This window comes from Vigna unguiculata, chromosome 7 (genome assembly GCF_004118075.2).
Source record: "Vigna unguiculata cultivar IT97K-499-35 chromosome 7, ASM411807v1, whole genome shotgun sequence".
NCBI classification, from domain to species: domain Eukaryota; kingdom Viridiplantae; phylum Streptophyta; class Magnoliopsida; order Fabales; family Fabaceae; genus Vigna; species Vigna unguiculata.
The window spans coordinates 28,029,014-28,052,924 of record NC_040285.1 but is presented as its reverse complement, the minus strand read 5'-3'; the positions used below and the strand labels follow the sequence as shown (position 1 = coordinate 28,052,924).

Genomic DNA, 23,911 nt, shown 5'->3' with positions numbered 1-23,911 from the left:
ATCAAGTATACTTATTCTCAGAATTTTCAATTGCAGATGTTTTACCAAAAACTCTTCCTAAATCCAAATATGAATTCATGAGAATCAAAATAGGAATCTACAGCAATTAAGGTAAGGCGGAGATACGTTGCAAATTTAGTTGCCAGTACCAATTACATCATTTGCTTTCCTAGTTTTTAGGAGTTTTGTTTTGCTTCTGTTTCACGTTTCAAATCTCAGCTGTTGCAGACTTTTGTTTTTAAGATTTATTATGTCTGAAATTAAGAAATGTAACTGATCTGTTATAATATGTTTCTCTGCATGTTATTTGTTATTTTATGTTCTCATAAAATAGAAACGACAAAAAATAAAATATATGCTTTAAATAGGATATTTGTATATTAAAAAGTTATTTTTTTAAAATGTAAAAGCATGTCAAAGCTTAACTGAAAAGAAAATAGTTATAGCATAGTGCAAATGAGTCGGGTTTGTCCAGAATTTTGTTCACTTCTAACCTTATGATTGTGTAATGCAACTTTTTGTCTGAAAGTGCATCATATAATGCGTGGTTTAGGATTAGTTTTCAAATAAAGGTTTAGAATTGCCCTTTTGGGCACAGGTTTTTTCATCATATGATGGGAACAATCCAATAAAAGAAAACTACAAACCTTTTCTTCTTTAATTATCAACAATAGATCTTCCTCTTCAACTCCAAGTGGACAACGCCCCAACCTTCTTTTTGCTGTGTGATCAAACAAACACTTGATCTTTATCAACTTTAGCTTCTTTTATTTCTTTCAACTCTTGACAATGCTCATACACAGTGTGATCCCCTTTATATATTTTTACAAAAGTACACTTTTTTTAAAGTATAATGTCCCAAAAGCTTGAAATGTTAACCATGAACTATTGGGTTTGAGAGATGAATTATATGTATGTGGGTGTTTTTCTTTCTATTTTATATATTAAAGAAATAAATTTTAAGTCTAACACAACTTTCCATTCTATCTCTAGTTGACATGGGATTTCCAACACACACCCATTTATGTTAAGTCATATACATAAAGTATGAGACTAGACATTAATGAATGATCCGAAAAGATCCGAAAAGGTTCGATAGTTGGTATCACAATATTTCAACAAACAACAAATCCTATTAAGTTCTGATACTATATTAAAAGTGAATTTTAAACCTAAATTAATCTTATAAAACACTTATAAAATGAAGATTTGTACATATTTATATAATTGTAAACTCATCTTATTCTGATTGATGTAAAAACTCCAATATTTTACTTTTTGAAATGAGAATATATATAACATTAGAATTTTGAATGGATAGTAGCTTCTTTCTATAGCCTACTTGTGGAGCCATACAGAGGTGAAAATAATGAAAAATGTCTTTTTATGGTGGAAGACTTCATTTAGAAAAGTGGTAGTTAGTGGGAGAGATAGTTGATTCTGATTCTAATTTTGTGAGAATATTTTTAGATTCTCTAGTGAAAAGATTTTCCATAAGGATGTATATTTTGGCATCATATATCTTACGGTTTCTATTCAATGAAGCAAGATAGAATCTCATCATGGATCCAAATTTTCATCTTCTTCTCTAGTTAATTTATCCAATGATGTTAGCTTTTTCTTCATACTCTCTTAGTTAAATCAAATATGGTTTGCATTCTCTCTAGAGTTTCACGTTAAAAAATGAACTATGTGGTAACATGGATATGATTTTACAATCAAACAACATGAAGGTTTTCCCTTAGCTCTTAAAGTGCTTTATGCCACTGAGTCTTCAATCAGATAAGCATTATATGGCAAGAAAAATAGCTACTATATTTTTTGGTGCTGTCTTTTTATTATATTTTTAAAATTTACTAATTTTAAAATATTAAAAGAAAAGCTTAATAGCATTTTTTTATCCTTACATTTCTAGCAATGATTTATTGTTTTTTCTTTATTTATAGTAGAAAAGAACACATTAAGTATTTAAAAAAAAATACAAAATCACATTAAAGAAAAAAAAAATTGAATTAAGTTACAAATATAAAAAGTAAAAATGCTATTAAACTTTTAAAAAAAGTTGAATGCATTTTAAAATATTAAAATCAGTATATTTTGAAAATTTATGGTCAATATTGTTTCAATATAAGCCAAAGTTAATATTAATATCATTTTAGAAATTAATGCGTATTATTCTCAAGCAGCAAACCATATCTGCATAAAATGTAATTTAGTTTTCTTTTATTAATATCTAAGAATAGAATATTGTAAACAGAAAATTTATATCTAAGATCTGAGTACTGTTAATAAAAATTAATAACCTTTTATTTCTTTCAATAAATTAACCCATTTAATTAGTTGAGCAAAAGAGCAAATGCAGAGAAAAAAAAAACACCAAATTAAATACCCAGACTAGTGCTTATTTCTTCTAATTCCGAACTTTGAATATACTTGTTGACCAAATTTTTAGAAATGTACCTTAGATAGTAAAAAATAAAGAATACCTTAAGTTATTGGGGGTTAAAAGCAACAACCCCTCTTTCAAGAAACAGTAACAAGCCCAATATAGTAAAGAATAATAAAATGAATTAAATAATATTTATAAACTATTTGTTTATCAGGAGAAATAGTAAGAACAGATATAGGTAATAGAATTGCAATAAAGAAAAGAGTGTGAAAGGTGAAAAGGTGAATCTTGTGAAAGATATTTAAGTAGTGGAGTGAATGCAGGGACTGCTTACATCCATTCACTTCCAAAAACAATGTTTATTTATCCTTTATGCACATGTTTTTAATATTATTTTTATCACCTTTTTTTAACAAATAAAAGAGATGCTTTAATGATGATATATATTTTGTCTTAGATTTTGTTTTAATATGTTTTTAAATTCTTAAACTTTAAGAAAGAATTGAAATTCATTTCTTTCAAAATTTTGATACCATTTGATTTTTTAAACATAAAAATCGAATAGATATAATTTTTTTATGGGTTAAATATTTTTTTGTCTCTTAAGGTGAAATTTATAATTAGTCCATCTTCAAAATTTTTGACAAAATTAGTCGTTCACCTTTAAAAATGCGTGAATTTAGTTTTTTTAACCAAATTTTGTTTATCTCATGATAGTATTTGAATTGTTTACACCGTTTGACACATTTCCGTTTCAATGTTAACTTAAATATTATGATAAAATATGTTTAAAATGTTAAATAAATTTAACAAAATTTGATAAGAATGACTAAATTCACGCATTTCTAAATATGAAAGACTAAATTGATGTAAAATTTTGAAGAAGAACTAATTTCAAAATTCACTGAAACTTAGAGACCAAAAATATATTTAACCCTTCTTTTATAATCTAATTAGATTAAATTTATTTTAACATTTGAATTATTTATATTAGTTTACATTTTATAATTTAAATGTCAGTTTCAAAAACTATTTAACACATAAAATAGTTAATATATTTGCGTTAAAAAACTATAATTATTTATTTTTAGAATTAAAAACTAAAATATATAAAAAATTCAATTCAAATCAAAATAAATTTTATTTTAATTTTACTTCCAAATTTAGAAGTTAAAAATATATTTAACATTTTCTATTACAAAGCAAGTAAATACTGCTACATGAAAATAAAGTTATATTTTAATTATATTATTAAAGCCTACTAAAGCCATAAAAGCATCATCTCAACTCTTTAATAAGATTGGATAAATTAAAGGAGCCAAAGAATGCATAGTTGCATGCTGATTATAATAATAATAATATATTATGTGTATTTTTATATTGTAACACTCGTGGATTCCATAAGCCTATCCAGATTCCAAGACAATAATAATTGTTGGAAGAGAAGAACGTCATCAATGGACAATTAATTTATGAGCCAAAATTTGTGGCATATATGATGCTACATGGCGTCTCAGAGAAGAGACAAAATTCAGCACGATTTAAAATAAGTTAAAAAAAATATTTTTATTATAAAAATATATATAATAAAAATATATTTTGTGATATTTATTTATTTTTAAGTTATTGATTTATTTTGTTGTTATGAAGACTTGAATCTCCTACTATTATTTTACAATTTTCTAAATTATATTCAATTAGTATAATTAATTTCATTAATTAACCAAAATGTTTAAATTTATAATAATATTAAATAAATCAAAATATTATATCCAAGTTATTTAAAAAAAATCAAATTAATAAAATACAGAAAACACACCCAACTGCAAAAGAATAAAGAAAAATATTATAAAAATACATAATTTTACAAAATCAAATAAAAAGATTACAAACCTTATTTTTAAAAATAATAAATAAAAAACATGTACAAGCGCAATTTCTAACCAAAATATAGAAAACACACAAGTATAGACGATTTGCACAAAAAGTAAAGAACATGCTATCAATTTTTTTTTGTTCAAAAGAAAGAACAATGCAAGTGAGTGCACCTTTGACACATGAAAAAAAAAAGTGTACACAAGACTTTAGAGCATGACTTATTCATTTATCACCCCTATTAATTTTTAAAAATCTATCCATTTATACAAGATAAACATTGAATTACACGATTTTAATAAGTTCTTAGCATATAATATTCATAGAATATTAATTATATATATTTATCTGTTTATTAAAATATCCAAATAATAACTTTTATATTTAATAAAAAATTAAATAGAAATTATAAATAGTGTGTATTAATTCTGTTTGATAATTAAAAAAATATTAAAATTTATTACAAAAATTAAAATTATTATATAATAAAAATAAAAGAACTTCACTTATCTCTCTTCAATTGAAGGACTCTTATATATTTCCTAGTTTTCTTTTCTAGTTTTAAAATATACATTTACTGTTTAATATACCTTTATTAAAAGGAGACTCACACTTTTAAATAACACATTCAACTCTTCAATATTTTTTATATAGTTTCTAATAAATGACGTTTGTTTCTTATATATTTTAATAAAGTTACATTTATTTCTTTTATTTTATTTTAAAAATACATTATATTAAATAAAAATAAAGAATTATAATTGGAAATATAAAATTGAACAACTTTTATTGAATGGTTTAATTATTATATATTAAAAATGTCGTAAAGAACTCATAAATTATAAATTATCTTATTAAAATATAATTTTTCCAGAAAATATTATATTACTATAAAATATATCATTAAATTTATTAACTGGTTAATATATTTACAATGAATCTTAAGATATACATATAATAATTATTATATTTAGGTCTTTGATTTATTTTAGTTCTTATATTCGTTTTTATTTTTTGTAAAGATTCAATATGATCCTTTTTGTTCTTTTGTTAATTGGCATAACGTTGTTTAGAAGGTGTCACATATCAAAATTTAGTCTAATATGTGTAAAAATTAAGGTCATCTTCTACATTGAAACTCCTTAGACACGACATGTGACACCTTAAAAACTATATGGCAGGCTTAATTTTTGACATGTCACATCTTCCTTATAACTTTAATGTCAATTAAATGAAAATTATCACCTTGAGTCATTTTAAAAAGCTTAACCACCCAATTGAGTAAACAAAAATATATAAGAACCTGATATATATAGGGATGATGGTACTAATTAAGTCTATAAATAAAATAAAGGTTAATTATATTTGTAGTTTTTGAACTTTGACATGAACTTGGAATTCAGTCATGTTCAAAACTTTGATATATTTTTCCAAACTTTAAAAATGAATGGCTATAGTCCTTTTAACCCAATTATGTTATGCTAACAAATCTTAACGTGTCAAATACAAACAGATATTGAAGCGAGAACATGTGAAACAGTGTAAACAACTTAAATGTTATCATCAAATGTGATTGACACTTAATTTTTTTTAACATAGTTGGGTTAAAAGAATTATATTCATTTATTTTAAAGTTTGAGTACCAAAATGTATCAAAATTTGAAAGATAGATCAATTCCAACTTCGCGTCAAAGTTCAAAGACTAAAAATATAGTTAGCCAATAAAATACAGAGTACACTTATCATGTTATTAATAGTAAAAGAAAGTTTCTTTTACAATTAAATCATTCAAATTTTGTTTATAATAATTTTTATAGTTAAAAAATTTAAATTTAAATTTTTATAAATTTCTAAAATTTATTGAATATTTATTTTGTTAGCCAATCATGATGCATGCAACTCATGGTATTTAGGGATGGCAATCGAACGGGATAAGGACGAATTTTGCTATCTCATACTCATTCCTAAAGAACAAATTCATCCTCATCCATATACTTAAAGTGAATGGGTATCAAATTTTTGTTTTATCCCCATCTACTTGAGTAAAGGATATATACTCGTACCCGTACTCATGAACTAATTTTTATAAAATAACAAAAAATATGGTAAAAGAAACATAATGTTATAAAAAAATCAATATTAAAAGAAAGGTTGTTTCTCCAATATCAAATATTTAGAAAGAAGAAATTATAATTGTACGTTTCAAATTAGAATACCAAATAAAATTTAACGAGAACCAAAATATTTATTAAATTTGTAAAATGTTATGAAATGATTAAAGAAATAATACTATTAATAATAAAAATATGAAATAATATAATAATTATTAGAGCAATAATAACAGTAAAACATATATATATATATATATATATATATATATATATATATATATATGAATCAATGAATATTAATTAGAGATCAACAATTATAATAACAATAATAAATAATAAATAAACAAGGAAATGAATAGAAATATCTTGAGTTGAGGCACACATAACGCTATCCTTAGAGAGAGAGAGAGAACGCCTCTACTAGACAGGCCAAAACAAAATAATATGCGCTTCTCAATATAACAACCCGTTAGATCGATTGAGTACAACGAATGATCTCTAAACCTTATGAATACCAATATTTCAAGAGATAATATAAAAAAGATAAGAAGAACACTTTTGAGGAACAATTTGAGTTACCATTGAATGAAATCGCACAAAAAAAAAAGTATGATTAAGGGTATGATAAAATAAAAAATACCCGAGTGATCTAATAAAACTTTTCAAATATCAACTTCGATGGTTGAGAGATAATGAAAATTGTTTTTACGAAACAAACAAGTTCTTCAGATGAAACAAAATTAATAATAATAGAATAAAGATGACACATTATTTATATTACCTACTAAATGAAAGGTTTATGCTATTGAAAACTTAAATTGAAAGGGTTAAAAATTCTCATGTGAACATAATTTCATAAAGGTTGTGATAAGAGGAAAAATATCTTGGAGAGGCTAATGAATTTCATGAAAAGTCAAACAATTAGAAGAAATAAAAAATAGAAAATGTGTGTGTGTGTGTGTATATATATATATATATATATATATATATATATATATATATATATATATATATATATATATATATATATATATATATTGGTTGGTTAGTTAATAGAGTGTGAGTATTTTAAAAATTTAAATAGGGATCGAGATATGGTGGGGATGAGTATTATGCTAGGGATGGAGATGAGGACAAAACAGATATGTACATCCTCATCCCCATCCCCTTACTCATACTCAATTAAAAAAGTCGAGCATCCTCCATATTCATATCCACACCTAATCAATACAAAAATTTTCCATAAAAAAAGAACAACTTCAGACAATAACCACAAAGTGAATTTATTTATTCTCTCTAGTGATATCAATTCCTTTTTACATGAATTATTATCTTAGTATTATCAAAAGTAAAAAATATGAATCAATCTTTAAGATAATCTTGACCAAATTTAAAAATTGATTTTTTTTTGTCTTTTTAAACATAATAATGATTATGTTCACCTTATAGTCAATTAGTTCAAGGTAGATTAGACCTGAATTTTACCCGATTTGACAGATAATCAATTATGAAAAATGAATAATTGATTCTCATAATCAATAAAGCCAATCTAAATGCTAATTTTTATAGATAATCAATTTTAAACAGGATTAACTGTGAGGTTGTTCATGCATGAATAAGTCAACTAACGAGATTCATAATAGGTGAGAAAATTACTCATTCGATAAAATACGCTACTAATCAACTTTTATGTTTTATTCTCCAATGTATGTTTGGAAGAGCACACATGCAAGAAAGAAGTTTAAACTTGATACAGATTGCTAAAAAAATTTCTGCTTGATATTACTATCAAACAATTAAAAGATTATTCTATGCATCAATAGTTACACCTCCTGCTACTGCTGGGATAACAGACATTTTGTTTTTTAAATTCAACCTTTCATAAATAATCGATTAAGTGCATACCAACATTAAAATGTTTTTTGGATTGATGAATGAACAACTTAACCAGTTAGATTTAAAAAGGAAGTCATTTCCTTTTCAAAAACACAAATTCATATCTTTCAAACCAAAAGAGCTTTGATGTGGTTTAGATATTTTTTATAAAAAGTACTTTTACATGTTTCTTTTCTTTTGAAAGAAAATTGTTCAAAGTTCACCAAGGAAGGTTGATGATGTCATAGGATAACTTTTTGTAAAACGTGTCACACATCTAATGATATATCATTTTTTTTCTAGTAATGTTTGAATCTGAAAATTTAGTGCATCGGTGTTTGGTATGTTGTAGGTAATTGAGTCTTCTAATTATCTTTATAATTTTCTTGAAGAATATTTCAAGTGATTATGTATCTTATTCTAGTTACATAATTGTTTATTATAATTAGATAAGTTAATATTATAGTGAAAAATTTAGTTCAGGTTGTCTGAATTAATGGAATGTAGATTTGGAAAGAATTGAAATAGTATACAAATTTTTGTATGTTCTTTTAGTTTTATTTTTGCTTATTATCTTAATTTTTTTTTGTTCTTTAGGTTCATTAACCACTCAACTAAAAGTTTCCTATCATCGATAGTTTAAAGTAATATATTCTTTAAAACTTTTAAAGAACTTTTTTTTCAACGAATTCATCTCTTTTAATTATATTTTTGGTCATTATTTAATTTAATATTTTAAATAAAATAATAATAATAATAATTTTGGGTTTATATATTTTTTCATATAATTTGGTTATAATCATATTATATATATATAATCATATTATATATATATATATATATATATATATATATGACATTAATATTACACATATAAGGTATTTGATACCACTTTTACACCAAAACTTTACGTCAATGATATTATGAACTTTTATTTTTATATAGTGTTTAACTTTATCTATTCTATCCAATATGAAACTTTGACTTGGACTATTTCGATCAAATGGATACTACTTTATTAAAAGCATGAAAAAGTAATATCATCATAAGTAAACTTTTTGTTTAGATGCTATGGTAAGTGAGAATACCATTTCATTAAAAAAACATAAAAAGTTGTACTCTCTACTTCTAAACTAAGGAGAGTACCAAAGTAATTCAACACGTTGAGGAGAAGAAAATTCAATTTCTTCAAAATATTATTATTTTCAATTCAATTTATAGTTATAAATTAAATAGGGGTTAATTATTTATTACTATAAAATAACTACTAAGTATTTTATTTCATAATGGGTAATCTTTCTTTTTTAATTTTTCTTCATGGTAACTCACAACTGTTTAATTCACTTCCTATTTGTTAAAGTTATATTTTTATGGTAGATGGATCACTAATTTATTGGCTCGACACTGATTTAACAAAAAAAATATTTTTCTTTATGGGTTCTCAGACCATTATATAATTTAAAATATACAATTTTTCTATCAGACTTGTTAAGAGAGAAAATAGAGTAAGAGACCGAGAGACAGAAGTTGTGAGTGTCTCTGTTGTGAAAAGAAAAAAAAAAACTATCACAAAGAGTGAAGAAGAAGAAAAGAGCAACCAATTTATCATGTGCAAGTTTGTGCAAAGAAGTTACCTTGGACAAAATATTTTATTCTTCATCTCATATATTGAGGTTCTATCTGTTGTTTATTTAAATACCTATTAGGGTTTTTTATTCACCTTGTTGGTGAAAATAATATTGTTTTATTGATCCTTGAAAGTTACAAGAGAACTTGTGATGTACCCATTAATTATTATTAGTGGAAAATTTTACTGGACTAGGGTCTGAGGATTTTTCTTCCATATTAAGATTTTTCCATGTTAAAAAGTTTTGGTGTCTGCTACTTCCTCTCTACTCCCGTGGGTTTTGCTTTAGTTTGTTTATATGTTAATTTTGTTATCTTCTCAACAATTGGTACAAGAGCTTCGATTAGGAACTTTGGTTTGTGCTCATTAAATGGGAGATAATGATGGTGCAGGAACCATGATTAAATTGAATTTTACAAATTATTTAATATGAAAATCTCGAATGGAAGATTTGTTATTTTGAAAGACCTATATTCAATATGCATCCTATTGAGGAATAAGTGTTAAAACAACATATAAATATGATGGAGATTAGAAGAAGATATATAGGAAAACTACTGGCGTGGTCAGACAATGATAGATCAATCTATTTATCATCATGTGTCAGATGAGACTCTTGCTTACAATTTATAGAAGAGATTAAGTGAGTTATTCGAGTCTAAAAATTTCTTGACCAAGACATTCCTTATTAGGAAGCTAGTAAATTTGAAATAATGATGGTTCATTAATGGTAGAGCATTTGAGCAGTTCTCAGAATACAATAAATATTTGCTTAAGTCCGGACTCATTTAAGTTCGCATCCCGTCTAAATCCGCATTTGGAAATGGAAAATTTTCCGATTAATAATTTTGTAACTTTATTTTCTGAAAAATTCCTCCTCTTCTAATATATTTCTTATATCTATCATATATCTTATATCTCTCATACACAGTTTAATACTTTTTTTCTATGTTCATATAATAAAAAATTAATATACAAAAAGCTCATGAAATAAATTATTAAACGAATATTTCATTATTAAGTGAGACAAGAGAATTACATCTTTCTTTCTTCAAGAATAAAAGAGAATAAATAAGAAATGAGAAAAAAAATTTATAGATATTTTTCTCTTTAAAAACAAAATAAAATAATTATTAAAATTAAATGTTATATTTTATGAAAAAAATAAAAATATTTAATTTAATTATTAGTAATTTATAATATATTACCTATAATAAAAAAATTCCGGAGGCCATGCCTACTCTCCACAATGCTCTGACACTGTTTCCAATAATCTTTTAATTCATTTTAACACTTATCTATCGAAAGTTAATAATGAAACATTTCATAAAACTACGACAACTCTTTAAATTCTCCATCACTTCATTTATGGGCTAAATATATTATATTAAGGGTTAAATATGTTTTTAGTCACTCAACTTTGATCCAAACGTGAAATTCGTTTTTGTCTGAAACTTCGATACATTTTTGTTTTTAAACTTTAAAAATGAATGAATATAGTCCGTTAAACCCAATTACGTTAATTTTTTTGACGTGTCGAATACTTTCATATTAGTGTTGGAATTGTTTACACCATTTGACACATTCCTAATTCAATATCTGCTGAGAGGTGTGTTTGACACCTAAAAAAAGTTAATGTAATTGGTAAAAGAACTCTATTCATTCATTTCTAAACTTTAGGGACCAAAATATATCAAAATTTCGGATAAAGATGAATTCCAATTTTAGATTAAAGTTCACGGACTAAAAACATACTAAACCCTTATATTAATATTCTACCATAGATTTATAAGCTTGAACAAAGTTAAGCACATTATTTTTTTCACCCAAATATATATTTTTCATATATAAGTGAAATAATAAATAATATAATAATATTTAAACAATTGATTTCAATTCAAGATTTTAAAATGTTAAATTGGAAATCAAACTAAACCACTCTATTTGAAAAAATAAATCTAAATCAATTAAAAAAATCGAAAATTTAATAGATTATCTTATTTTTGGATAGTTTTTAATTTTGTATGGGTTTGGTTATTCGCACCTTAATTAATAATATCAAATAATCTATGTAAACAAGATTTGAATTTATTGTGTGCCACATTCACATGGTGCGTATTCACTAATGGCAACATCGTGACTTGAATTCAATTATATTTTAATTTTGAAATAGGAAGGCCTGCCTATATCTTAACCTATATATAGTAGCTGTAAAAAGAACTTGCATATAATTAACTGTTATAAAAAAAAATCAGAACACTCTACCACATCATGAGAAATATAAAGGTTAATTTTATCACATTTTATAAAATGTAAAAAAAATACATTCTGACATATGGCTATTTCTAAGTGTTAGGAATCCAAGTGTGAGTCTAAGTCCCACATTGACCAGAAATGAGAAAGTAGAGCACTATATAAGAATCAAGACCCATAAACCCATTGCCTTAAGGTTTTGGGTTGAGAGTGGTGTCAGTGTCTTATGTGGTTAGGCTCAAATCTCATTGGTGTTGTTCTCCCCAGTGAAACCCCCTCTGTAAAACCTGACAAGTGGTATCAGAGCCGATGGTTAATGCCGGCTCAGACGAGTGCAGTACCAGTATGGTCCTAGTATCGAAAGTCTTCCTGGCAAGGGTCCCAGATAAGGGTTTCAGGTAAGCGTGTCCCGTTAAGAAGAACGGCGGTACAGAAAAGGGCAGAAAAGGAGTACTCGTGGTTGGGCAGCTTTCGCTGGAGGGGGAGTGTACCAATGTGGTTGAAGGGACTCACCCTTGAGGGGGAGATTGTTAGGAATCCAAGTGTGAGTCTAAGTCCCACATTGACCAGAAATGAGAAAGTAGAGCACTATATAAGAATCAAGACCCATAAACCCATTGCCTTAAGGTTTTGGGTTGAGAGTGGTGTCAGTGTCTTATGTGGTTAGGCTCAAATCTCATTGGTGTTGTTCTCCCCAGTGAAACCCCCTCTGTAAAACCTGACACTAAGAATGTGCAATGCATTGTTTTTGTATTTTTTTTTACTGTGTAAAATATCATATTGATTTGCATCATTGCCCCCACTAAGAAACGTGCCTTATGAGAAGTTTCTGTTAGGAATCCAAGTGTGAGTCTAAGTCCCACATTGACCAGTATTGAGAAAGTAGAGCACCATATAAGGATCAAGGCCCATAAACCCATTGCCTTAAGGTTTTGGGTTGAGAGTGGTGTCAATGTCTTATGTGGTTGGGCTCAGATCTCATTGGTGTTGTTCTCCCCAGTGAAACCCCCTCTGTAAAACCTAACAAGTGGTATCAGAGCCGATGGTTAAAAATCGGTTCAGACGAGTGCAGTAAGGTCCCTGTATCGAAAGTCTTCCTGGCAAAGAGTTCCAGGTAAGCGTGTCCCGTTAAGATGAACGGCGGTACGAGAAGGGGTACTCGTGGTTGGGAATGCTTCCGCTGGAGGGGGAGTGTACCAATGTGGTTGAAGGGACTCACCCTTGAGGGGGAGAATGTTAGGAATCCAAGTGTGAGTCTAAGTCTCACATTGACCAGTATTGAGAAAGTAGAGCACCATATAAGGATCAAGGCCCATAAACCCATTGCCTTAAGGTTTTGGGTTGAGAGTGGTGTCAATGTCTTATGTGGTTGGGCTCAGATCTCATTGGTGTTGTTCTCCCCAGTGAAACCCCCTCTGTAAAACCTAACAGTTTCTTATTAATGGAAATTAATATAAACTAATGCTCATCTCTGATTCACTTGGCCTATACCTAATCAAGTTCAAATTCAACCTCACTATTAATATATTGTCTTATCCTTGCAAAATTCCATCAACTCAAAGGAGTGCAGAATAAATGTTCTGTTAAGAATTTTAAAGTGTTTGGCATTTTTAAAACATAATGATTAATGTGAGGATATATTGGTTAATCATTAAAAGAAAATGACTATTTTTAAGTAGTTATATTCCTTACCCGAATTATGTTTAAATTTTTCTAGGATAAGTTTGGTTTCTTTGAATTTATAATTATTTGATTTCTATCATAAATTTTGGTTTGTTACTTGATTATTGATGTGTTTCATTTCTTAATGTTTTCTTTACCGCATTACACATGATTGATTAGTACTTTTTACTGGTTAGATTTTGTTAAGATTTCTTTATTGGACAATTATGTCTTCTTTTTTATTATAGAGTATATTTTAAGTTTAATTTAATTTTAAAAGAGCGTTTTACTTGTCAAGTCCAGTTTTGTTCGAATACATAAATTTATTTAAAAAATAAATAAAAAATAAAAAATATTTTTTAATTAATGATAAATAAAAAAGGTAAAATAACATTGTCTTCAAAGATTTTCAAATTTTAATTTTAGCAAAAAAAAAACAGAAAAAAAGATAGGGAGGTATGAAAGAAAGAAAAAGAATAAAAGAAGAAGGAAAAACTCAATTTATTTTTAATTATCACACCCCTCCTTGAGTCCAACAACCCAATTTATTTTCGTTTTAACTCTTTGCTTTTGTACCCTTTGTTCCCTTTGTTTTTTATTGAGGAAATAATGATACGATTATAATAATTACTAATGATGATTGATATTGTCCTCGAATTTATTGGGATTTAATTCTTGTAATGTAATGCTATCATGACTCATTATTTTCTTATATTGTTGATTATAATTAAGGCTACAATTAGATAAGATTGTAATGTGTGTATATAAATACTTTGGTTGTCATATGAAAAAAAGAATCGAACAAAATATTAAAATATTCTCTACACTTCTTTATTTTTATTCCTATCTTATCACTAGGGATGACAACGGGAGAGACAGAGACGAGTTTCACTGTCTTATATCTATCTCTGAACAAATTTATCCCTATCCCCATACCCAAACTCAACGGGTATTAAACTTTTGTTCCATCCTTATCCGCACCGGATAACGGGTATAATCTCGTACCCATACCCATACCCGTTTTCTAGCTACTTCAATATTAATTTTTATAAAAGAAAAAAAATTACGGTAAAGTAAACATAATATTATCAAATATTCAATATTAGAATGATGATTGTTTCTTCCATGTGAAATACTTTGAAATAAATTATAATTGTTTACATTTTATATTAGAATACCAAATAAAATTTCATGAGAACCAAAATATTTATTATATTTGCAAACTACAAACATTAATGAAACTTAGTTGATAAAATTAAAAAATATTTAAAAAATATAAAAGGAAAAAAATATTCAAATTAAAATATATTTTAAATGTTTGTTTACTTCAATTTTTTAAATTCTAATGAATCTCTTTTATACACTAATAAAAGTTATAATACATCACTTAATCAAAATAACACAAAAAATAAATAATAAACATAATAATAAAATTTTGACATAGGTTTTGTATCTTTTGAATTCCAATATATGTTGGATACTGACAACAAAAATATTCATGACAATTACATTAAATTTTTATATTGTAATAAATAAAAGTTATTTATATAATTAACGCAAAAAAATTACAGTATGATTGATAATGATTTAGAAAATAAAAAATAGTTAGACAAAATGTATCAAAATATTATTCTACATGATGAAAATAAAAAATAAATAAAAATATTAAAAAATAAACAAATGTGTCTTAGAAATAATTTGAGAGACTGTTGAAAGAAATCGCACAAAGGAAATCAAATGTATATAATTAAGGGAATGATAAGATGAAAAATATCTTAGAGATCTAAGAAAACTAAACTCTTCAAATATCAACATATATACTCAATGGTTGAAAAATAATGAAAATTATTTTAACGAAACAAAAAAGTTCTTCAAATTAAACAAAAATTATTAATAATAAGTAAATAATTTTTTTTATATTACCTTAAATTGAGAATATTAAACATTCTTATGTAAAAGGAAAATATATAATAAATTAAAATATTAAAAAATAATAAAAATATTCAAATGTGAGGCATAAATATTTTTCAATTGACATACATCATTTTAACATAATTACACAAAGGTTGTGATAAGATGAAAAATATATTAGAGATGTGAATGAGTTTCATGACAAACCAAATAATTAGAAGAAATAAAAAATAGAAAGTATATATATATATATATATATATATATATATATATATATATATATATATATATATATATATATATATATATATATATATATATATATATATATATATATATATATATATATATATATATATAGGGTTACTTAATTAATTGTGAATATTTTAATAATTTAAATGGGAACGGGTATTATGGCAGGGATATGTACATCCTCATACCCAATTGAAAAAGTCAGAGATTCCCCATACCCATACCCATACCAATACCAAGTTAATGTGGAGATTCCTGTCAAAATGGGTACGGGTTCGGACAATACCCACGGGGGCGGGTTTATTTGCCATCTCTACTTATCACCTCTCGTACAAACACACCTTCTTTTTACCTCTCTTGGGAGAATAAAAAAATCTTAGAGAAGGAGGTAGAATAAGAAAAAAGAAAAAAAAAGTTTTAAGGTAAGGAATGAAAGAGTGACATTGATAGAGGAAGGAAATTGAAAAGTCTAGAAGGAATGTCACTGCCAATATTTTTCTTTTGATATATGCATTCCCAATTTTTCATTATATTTGTACGCGATTTATTTAACACTTAATCTTGGCATTCTTTTTTATGAACATTAGTTATGTTATTCATCAATATCTTATTCTAAAAATCATAAAAAAATAGTTTTCTTCATTTCTTTTAGTGTTTGTCCGACCGTTCGCGTCGCGTGACATCAATTTTCAATTTTTTTTCAGAGAACATTGAAAAAATATAAAGAACTAAATATAAAATAATAGTATTCTTTGTTTACTTTGTCCATTCGGCCACTCGCGTCTCGTGACACTCATTTTCAAATAATTAAAAATACCCAAAAAATAAAAAAGGTTTTTAAAATTATAAAAAAATCAAATCAATATTCTTTTAAAAAGATTCATTGAGAACTACGTGATCCCTAATTTTTCATTATGAATGAAAATACGTAGGAGTGAGGTCAGTTCTTGTCGTGTTCACCAAATAAAAATCAAATATTTTCTCAAATAAGTTTTTCATTTAAAATTATGTGGTCCCTGATTTTTTATTTGAATGAAAATATATAAGAATGAGGTTAATCCTTGTCGGACCCAAAAAATAAAATATTATTTTTTATTCTTTTTAATAGTGTTTTATTTTTGTGCAAAATTAAGTATTTTGAAAACAACGTCCTTTTGCATGTTTAATTAAAGGTACCATTTTAGGACGGTCGCTGTGATGTGCTAATACATTCCCCACGCAAAATTGACTTACCGACCCAAAATTTGGTTTTTTACATACCTTGTCTTATCTTTTTTATTTTATTTTTTGTAATTTTTCAAAATAAATTATGGTGACAACTCTAAATTTTATTTTATTCAAGTTTTATTTTTGGTTCGTTGTCTCGTCGTCATTTTGTTATTTAACATCATTATAATAAATTTATTAGTTGCCAACTGAATTATATCAATAAAAATAGATTTATTGGTAAAACAAAATTTATTGATGAAAATATTTATCATTAAATATTTGTCGTGAAAATTCGTCAATAATCTATGATTGTTATTATTAACGAATTTTTCCATCAATAGATTTTGTCGATAAAATAACATTAACTTTTCTACTTTGAGTTTTGATCATAATATTCGTCCGTAATTGAATTTTTTAAAATCTAGCCGTAAATTCTTTGGTAATGTAGAACTTCTTTATTTGAGCTGATAAATTCATCGGCAAAATTGATGCTAAATTTTTCATCAAATATGATGAATGTTATGTAGAAATGTGTGAAAAAAGAAATAAAAAGGGGGAAGAGGAGGAGAAGAGTGGAAGGCGGTGAACCGGGGACAATGTGTCAATAACAACATGGCGGAGGAACAATAACACTGGTGGAGGCAATAATGACAATGGAGGAGAAAAAGGAATAGTGGAAGACGAAAAGAAGAAAAGAAGGAGGAAGAGGAATAGAAAAAAAGAAGAGGAGAAAAAGGAGGAAAAAAATTTAAGTGACATACAAACATTTATTTTTGGATTTTAAATTAAAAGTACTTTCAGATTTTTTTATATGGTTGACTTATTAATATTAAATATTCTCATAATTTTTCTATAAAAATCAGAATATGAAAATACAATGCTAAAAAGGGTCAGCTAAAGGGAGGCGACGCTAAAATATGTTAAACAACAAAATCTGCAATTGTTCATATCAAAGGATTGGAGAGTAAATATCATGAACCTTTATGAATGGAATAAAAAGCAATTTACTTAAAAAAGAGAGAAAAAAAGGTGGTAACAATATTAAAACCGTGGTTCAATTAACCAGAATAAGTTAATCTCAGTGTACAATTTTAATCTGTATTCCTGATTCTACAACCAGAAAAGCAATCACTTTAATTAACCAACATAAGTTGGCGTTGGTGTGCGTAATTATTTATTTCGATAAACAAATGCCAATAACTTAACCTCCATTAGTAGCGCTACCACTAAGTAACCACGGCCATTACAAAAAAGTGTACTTCCCAGCATCTTTTGCCATTTCATTCTTCCACTCCCCACATTTTAATACATCTTTTATTATATTATTTTCCACACTCAAAATAATTATTGTTAAAAAAACATTCTTAATTACCAATAAAACATATTTCTACTGCAATCTCCCCTACCTTGGATATGTTATGTAATATATACGAAATATATATATATATATATATATATATATATATATATATAAAAAGTGATACGCTGTCTGACAAAAAATTGCACCCCACTCACGTGATTTTCTCTTATAAATGCAACTTCTTAGTCCAAAACTGACCAAACTTGTGTCATAGAAAGAATCTGCAGAGGGTGATTGAAAAGAGAAGCCAACACAGCACACATCTCTTGAAATTTGCAGAGAAGAGATTAAGATGGAATGGAAGAAATACTATTTGGATGTGGCGTTGGTACCATTGGGATTTCTCATAACCATTGGTTATCATGTTTGGTTGTGGAATAAGGTTCGTACGCAACCTTCTTCCACCATAATCGGAATCAATACTCATGGAAGACGCTCATGGGTCCCTTCCATGTTGAAGGTATTCTCTTCATCCTTCTCTCTTTTCTCATTATTTTCTCAGTTTCAGTTTCATGTTCAAGGGAAGCTTTAAACTGGTTTCTGGTTTTCTTAGTTTCTTTTGTTTCTGATATATATTGAAACCATGAATGATCTTATTGGTTATGCATGAGTCTAGTGGCCCAGATAAGTTAAACCTCTATTACAGCTTTTAGCGACAGATTTTGATATCATTGTTGCCCACACTCTTCAATAGTTATGTTACTAATTTAATAAAGATGTGTGAAAAAAAAGGTATATTTTGCAAGTTCAGGGTAATGTGTTCTTCGAATATTTTGCTATGGAATTGACCGTTCCAGTGATTATAAAATAATTATCCCTTTTGTTTACGTTATCTTGGGTTAATCTTTCTAAGCTAGATTTTAAGTTTGCGAATAAGGGCACACACAGTTCTTTCATCTTTTATTCCATTTTACTCACCTTGCTTGTATATGCAGAGAAAATTTTATTTCAAACTAAACACCAATTTTGAAGACATATACATTCTCTTGAATTAATAAAAACAAAATTAAGACAAAAATCTTACCTGGATATCAGAATCATTTACAAATATTAAAATTTTCTCATGCCTAAACATGATGTCATTATAAATAAAAAACACACACAAATATATATATTAATTACATTATATAAGTTGTCATGCCATAATTTTATTTGAATTTGCAATGTTTTCTCTTTGTCCATTTTAAATCATTATTAAACGACGAAGTGTTTAGAAATTTTGTTTAAACGCTTCTTGGAATGTTTATTTCTTTTGGTTTGTGTTTAAATAAAGAGAATGATTTAACGTGTAAACTATGTTCGAGTCCCTCCGATTTTTATAAAGAAAAGATTCTAGTTTTAATGTTCTGAAAGTAATGATGTATTTTTTATAAATGGTAAATTACGTCCCTCGCTGTGGTTCCAAAGTTCATAAGAGACAAAATATAACAAAAATAAAAAATAAAAAAATACTCAAACAAGAAATAACTGCTATTACGTATAAGAATTAAATATGATTTTATTGGAAAATTGAAATGCCCAATACCTTCCATCCTCGTTTGGTTCACTAATTAAATTGAATCACTGCATTGCTTGCAAATACTTTTTTATTTTTAATTCAAAAGTTGAAATGTTACAATATGAGTTAGGCCCAGTGCCAAGCAAGCCTCCACTTGAAGCTGCGAGGTTCGGGGAAGAGATTTTGTGAATATTTTTTATTATTCTTATCACTATGAATATTTAGTGCATGATTAAAATTAGTTTTAAACTAAGGCACAATATCTGACACATGTGGAAGTAGACATAAGTAGAAGGAAAAAATATAAATAATATTTGTTTTAAAATTTTTAAAATAATTATAGAAAATATATTTTAAGTCTAACTCAATTACATAAAATCTATTTTATTTTTAAGTGACATAACCAGACATTAATAAGTGGTTATTATATACATATATCTCGCATGAGATTACATAAATTTTATTAGGATAGATTTTGACTATAACTTTGATATCATGTTAGAAAAGGAAACAAATTTTAGATCTAATTCAATCTCACAAAATCAATTTATAAAACAAAATTTACATCCATTTATGTACTATAAAATTATTTTATCTCTAATTAACTTAGAACTTCCTATCAATAATTAATAATGAAGCATGACCAGGTTCAAAGATATTGCTTTAGTAAATGGATTCCAGGGCCCTGTGTTTGGCGTGGTGTTTATCAGTTTAGAATCTTGAAATGACAAACATACAAATATGAATATTCCGGAGAATCTGAATACTACTGGCTACCCTGGGATTTGGATTTTTTTTATCACAATGTCTGGGGTGCCTTTTGCAAAATATGGCCAATCACTTTCTCATAAAAGTGCCTTAGTAACTTCATATAAATAAATAAATAAATAAAGTAGGTTAACGACAACGCATTTTGTTTTTGTGGTCTCTTCTTCATCACAAAGTGGATCACCCTTTTTCTAGAGTTAGTTCTTCATCAATTAATTGATTCCCAGGAATATAAGTTTCTGCTTTAATTACATCATATATAAATAATTAAACCATGTGTTCGGCACAAGCATTATCATACTTCTAATCAACTTAATTTTAAATTTTCATATTTAGTATTTAAACATAAACATATCTTCTTCTTCTTTTTTCTTTTTCTTTTTTTTTTTTGAATTTTGAAAGAATATTTTTTCAAACAAATTTTTTAAAAGACTAAAATCAAAATTACCTGAAAGCATAAAGGCATCTATAGTCTTCTTTCTGTTTGGTTCTCTTCACATCAAACATGATTCAAATAAGCATATAGTACACACCACACGCATCTACATGACCTAAACCTGAAAATAAATATGTTTTTTTTTTACATGTTATTCAAATGATTTTACATGGTAGAATTATAAATTCATATATATTGTTTATCTGACACGTTTTTAATATGTCAGGACATCGAAAAGAAGAACATTTTAGCAGTTCAAACTCTTCGTAACATGATAATGGGATCAACTCTTATGGCGACGACATCCATTCTTCTCTCTGCTGGTTTGGCAGCTGTGATAAGCAGCACTTACAGTGTGAAGAAGCCTCTGAATGACGCTGTGTATGGAGCCCACAGCGAGTTTATGGTGGCACTCAAGTATGTCACACTGCTAACCATATTCTTATTCTCGTTTTTCTGTCACACCCTGTCGATTAGGTTTTTCAATCAATTAAGCATCCTCATTTGCACACCACAAGATGTCATGTCCATGGTCACACCCCAGTATTTGACCGAGCTTTTGGAGAAGGGAACTCTTTTGAGCACTGTTGGCAACAGGCTCTTCTACTCAGCTCTTCCTCTTCTTCTTTGGATCTTTGGGCCTGTCCTCGTTTTCTTGTCTTCTGTCGCCATGATACCAGTGCTTTACAACCTCGACATTGTTTGTGGAACTGTCAAGACCAAGGTTGTCAAGAACGAGAAAGGGGAGAACTATGTTTGAAAGTAAATATAGATAAGGTAATAATAGTAATATGTTTATATAGGTCATTAACTAGGTTGCATCGTTTTACAACTTTAACGTTGTAAAGGTGTTGTGTTTTACTCGCACAGCCACATGCTGAAGCGTTTTTTCCCTCAATAATTCAACTAGCTTTTTCTAATGTATCTTTCATTGTGATTATCGTTATTAGCTGTTGTCTAATGGAAGCTTTTATATCCTTGGCCACTAAAGAAAAAGACTTGAACTACTATACTCCTTTAATAATGTTTCATTTGCATCTCTCTTCATTAATTACACTTTCAAACTTATCACACCTTTTTCTTTTGATTCTAGAAAAAAAACAGTGGAAATTTGTTGTACGAAATGGTTTTTTATTTAAATAATAATAATGCTAGACAGTGCTGTTTTGTTCTTTTCTCGGAGTGGTTGACAAATAGATAAGGGCTAATTTATGTGAACCACGAGTTTAATCACCAAGTCTTTGTTTAAGAAAATGAATGTTCTGTCTAAGCTTTATTGTTACACGTTCATTATTACTTTTCATAAACAAATAAAACTTTATTAATGTGCGTGTACCTCTATTTCCACTTACTATATATACATTGGATTTGGAAACAGATAATTTTCCCATAATTTCTTTTTGTGATGGTTATATAAGATGAGAAAAAAAAAGATAAAGTTTTGACTTAATCAAACTGGATGCTATATGTAAAATTTCCATGAATATCTCTCTTAACCTTCGTAGTTAGTTACTTTAACTTTCCTACAGTGTTGGCTATATATAAAGTGATCAATAAAAAAGCAGATTGTTTAAGCAACTATTGCTTACTAAGAACAAAAGCAAATCCAATAACAATTTTAAGTTGATAATTGTTAGCTATATGACGAGATATGTGATATTATAAAGTTTATTTGATGAATTTTGTAAAGTTAAATAACTTTAAAGGAAAACAATAAAACTACAGGTACGTGTTATTGATTTCTTACTATAAGAAAATTTCAAAATAATGACCAATTTTAATGACTAATAATTAGTAATTATACTGACTAATTTAGATACTAATTTACAAAACTAAAAATTATTAGTTACTGTTGTTGCAAAAGGGGAATCTGGGTGCACATTGATCCCAACTCAGTCTTTTTGCCAGATGTTTTACAAAAGAATATTTTTGTTTCTCTTTAGACATGCCTTTTTCGGTCCTATTTCCCTCCCATTGGTGGAGAGCAGCTGCTTAGCTTTATAGATGTCTCTAGCTCATCCTTACTTCAGTCCTCCTAGGATCATGGGAGGTAGTAGACATGTGCGGGTTACCCCAACCTTTGTGGGGATATGGTTACATGACTGTTTTGTCGTTATCTTGAGGAGTGAGGGACTACGATTTAAGTGAATTGGGCCTTCCGAATAGGTCGCGTTCAATGCATCGGAATACATAGGTCGGCTCCAAGTCGGATACAGTACATTCTTGCAATGAGGTCGACTCCAGTCCAAACCCAATACATCCGCACACCTTGGTTGGCTTGAGGTCGGCCTAATACGCACATACACATAGGTTATCTTGAGGTCGACCCAACAGTCCATACTCATAGGTCGTCTTGAGGTCGGCTCACTGCGTGCATACACATAGGTTGTCTTGAGGTCAGCCTACCGCGTGCATACACATAGGTCGCCCGGAGGTTGGCCCACCGCGTGCATACATATAGGCCGACTAGAGTCTAGTCGCCAGGGTGTACAGTTACTAAAATATTCACTATTAAAAATAATATATTATAATTGGTCACTAAACTGGTTTTTCAAATTAACTACCAAAGTGATTGGTTACTAAAAGTTAGCTACCTAGATTTTGGTTACCAAAATGGATTAGTTTCTAAATTGATCTCTAATTAATTAGTGACCAATTATATATATTTTTATTTATAATAGTGAC

At 27.4% G+C, this 23,911-nt stretch overlaps 1 protein-coding gene across 1 annotated transcript; it reads left to right on the top strand.

Moving 5' to 3' along the window:
• Positions 1-18,697: 18,697 nt before the first annotated feature.
• Positions 18,698-22,216, top strand: LOC114189777. The gene is made up of 2 exons (XM_028078464.1): positions 18,698-18,984; positions 21,453-22,216. Exons 1-2 carry the CDS (start codon positions 18,817-18,819, stop codon positions 21,984-21,986), a joined length of 702 nt encoding a protein of 233 aa, XP_027934265.1. The 5' UTR covers positions 18,698-18,816; the 3' UTR covers positions 21,987-22,216.
• Positions 22,217-23,911: the final 1,695 nt, after the last annotated feature.

Bases quoted from the DNA above. Each gene is read 5' to 3' on its own strand.
- LOC114189777 (XM_028078464.1), top strand. From the start codon at position 18,817: ATGGAATGGAAGAAATACTATTTGGATGTGGCGTTGGTACCATTGGGA. The intron at 18,985-21,452 runs GTATTCTCTTCA...TTAATATGTCAG, and splicing joins GGGTCCCTTCCATGTTGAAG to GACATCGAAAAGAAGAACAT.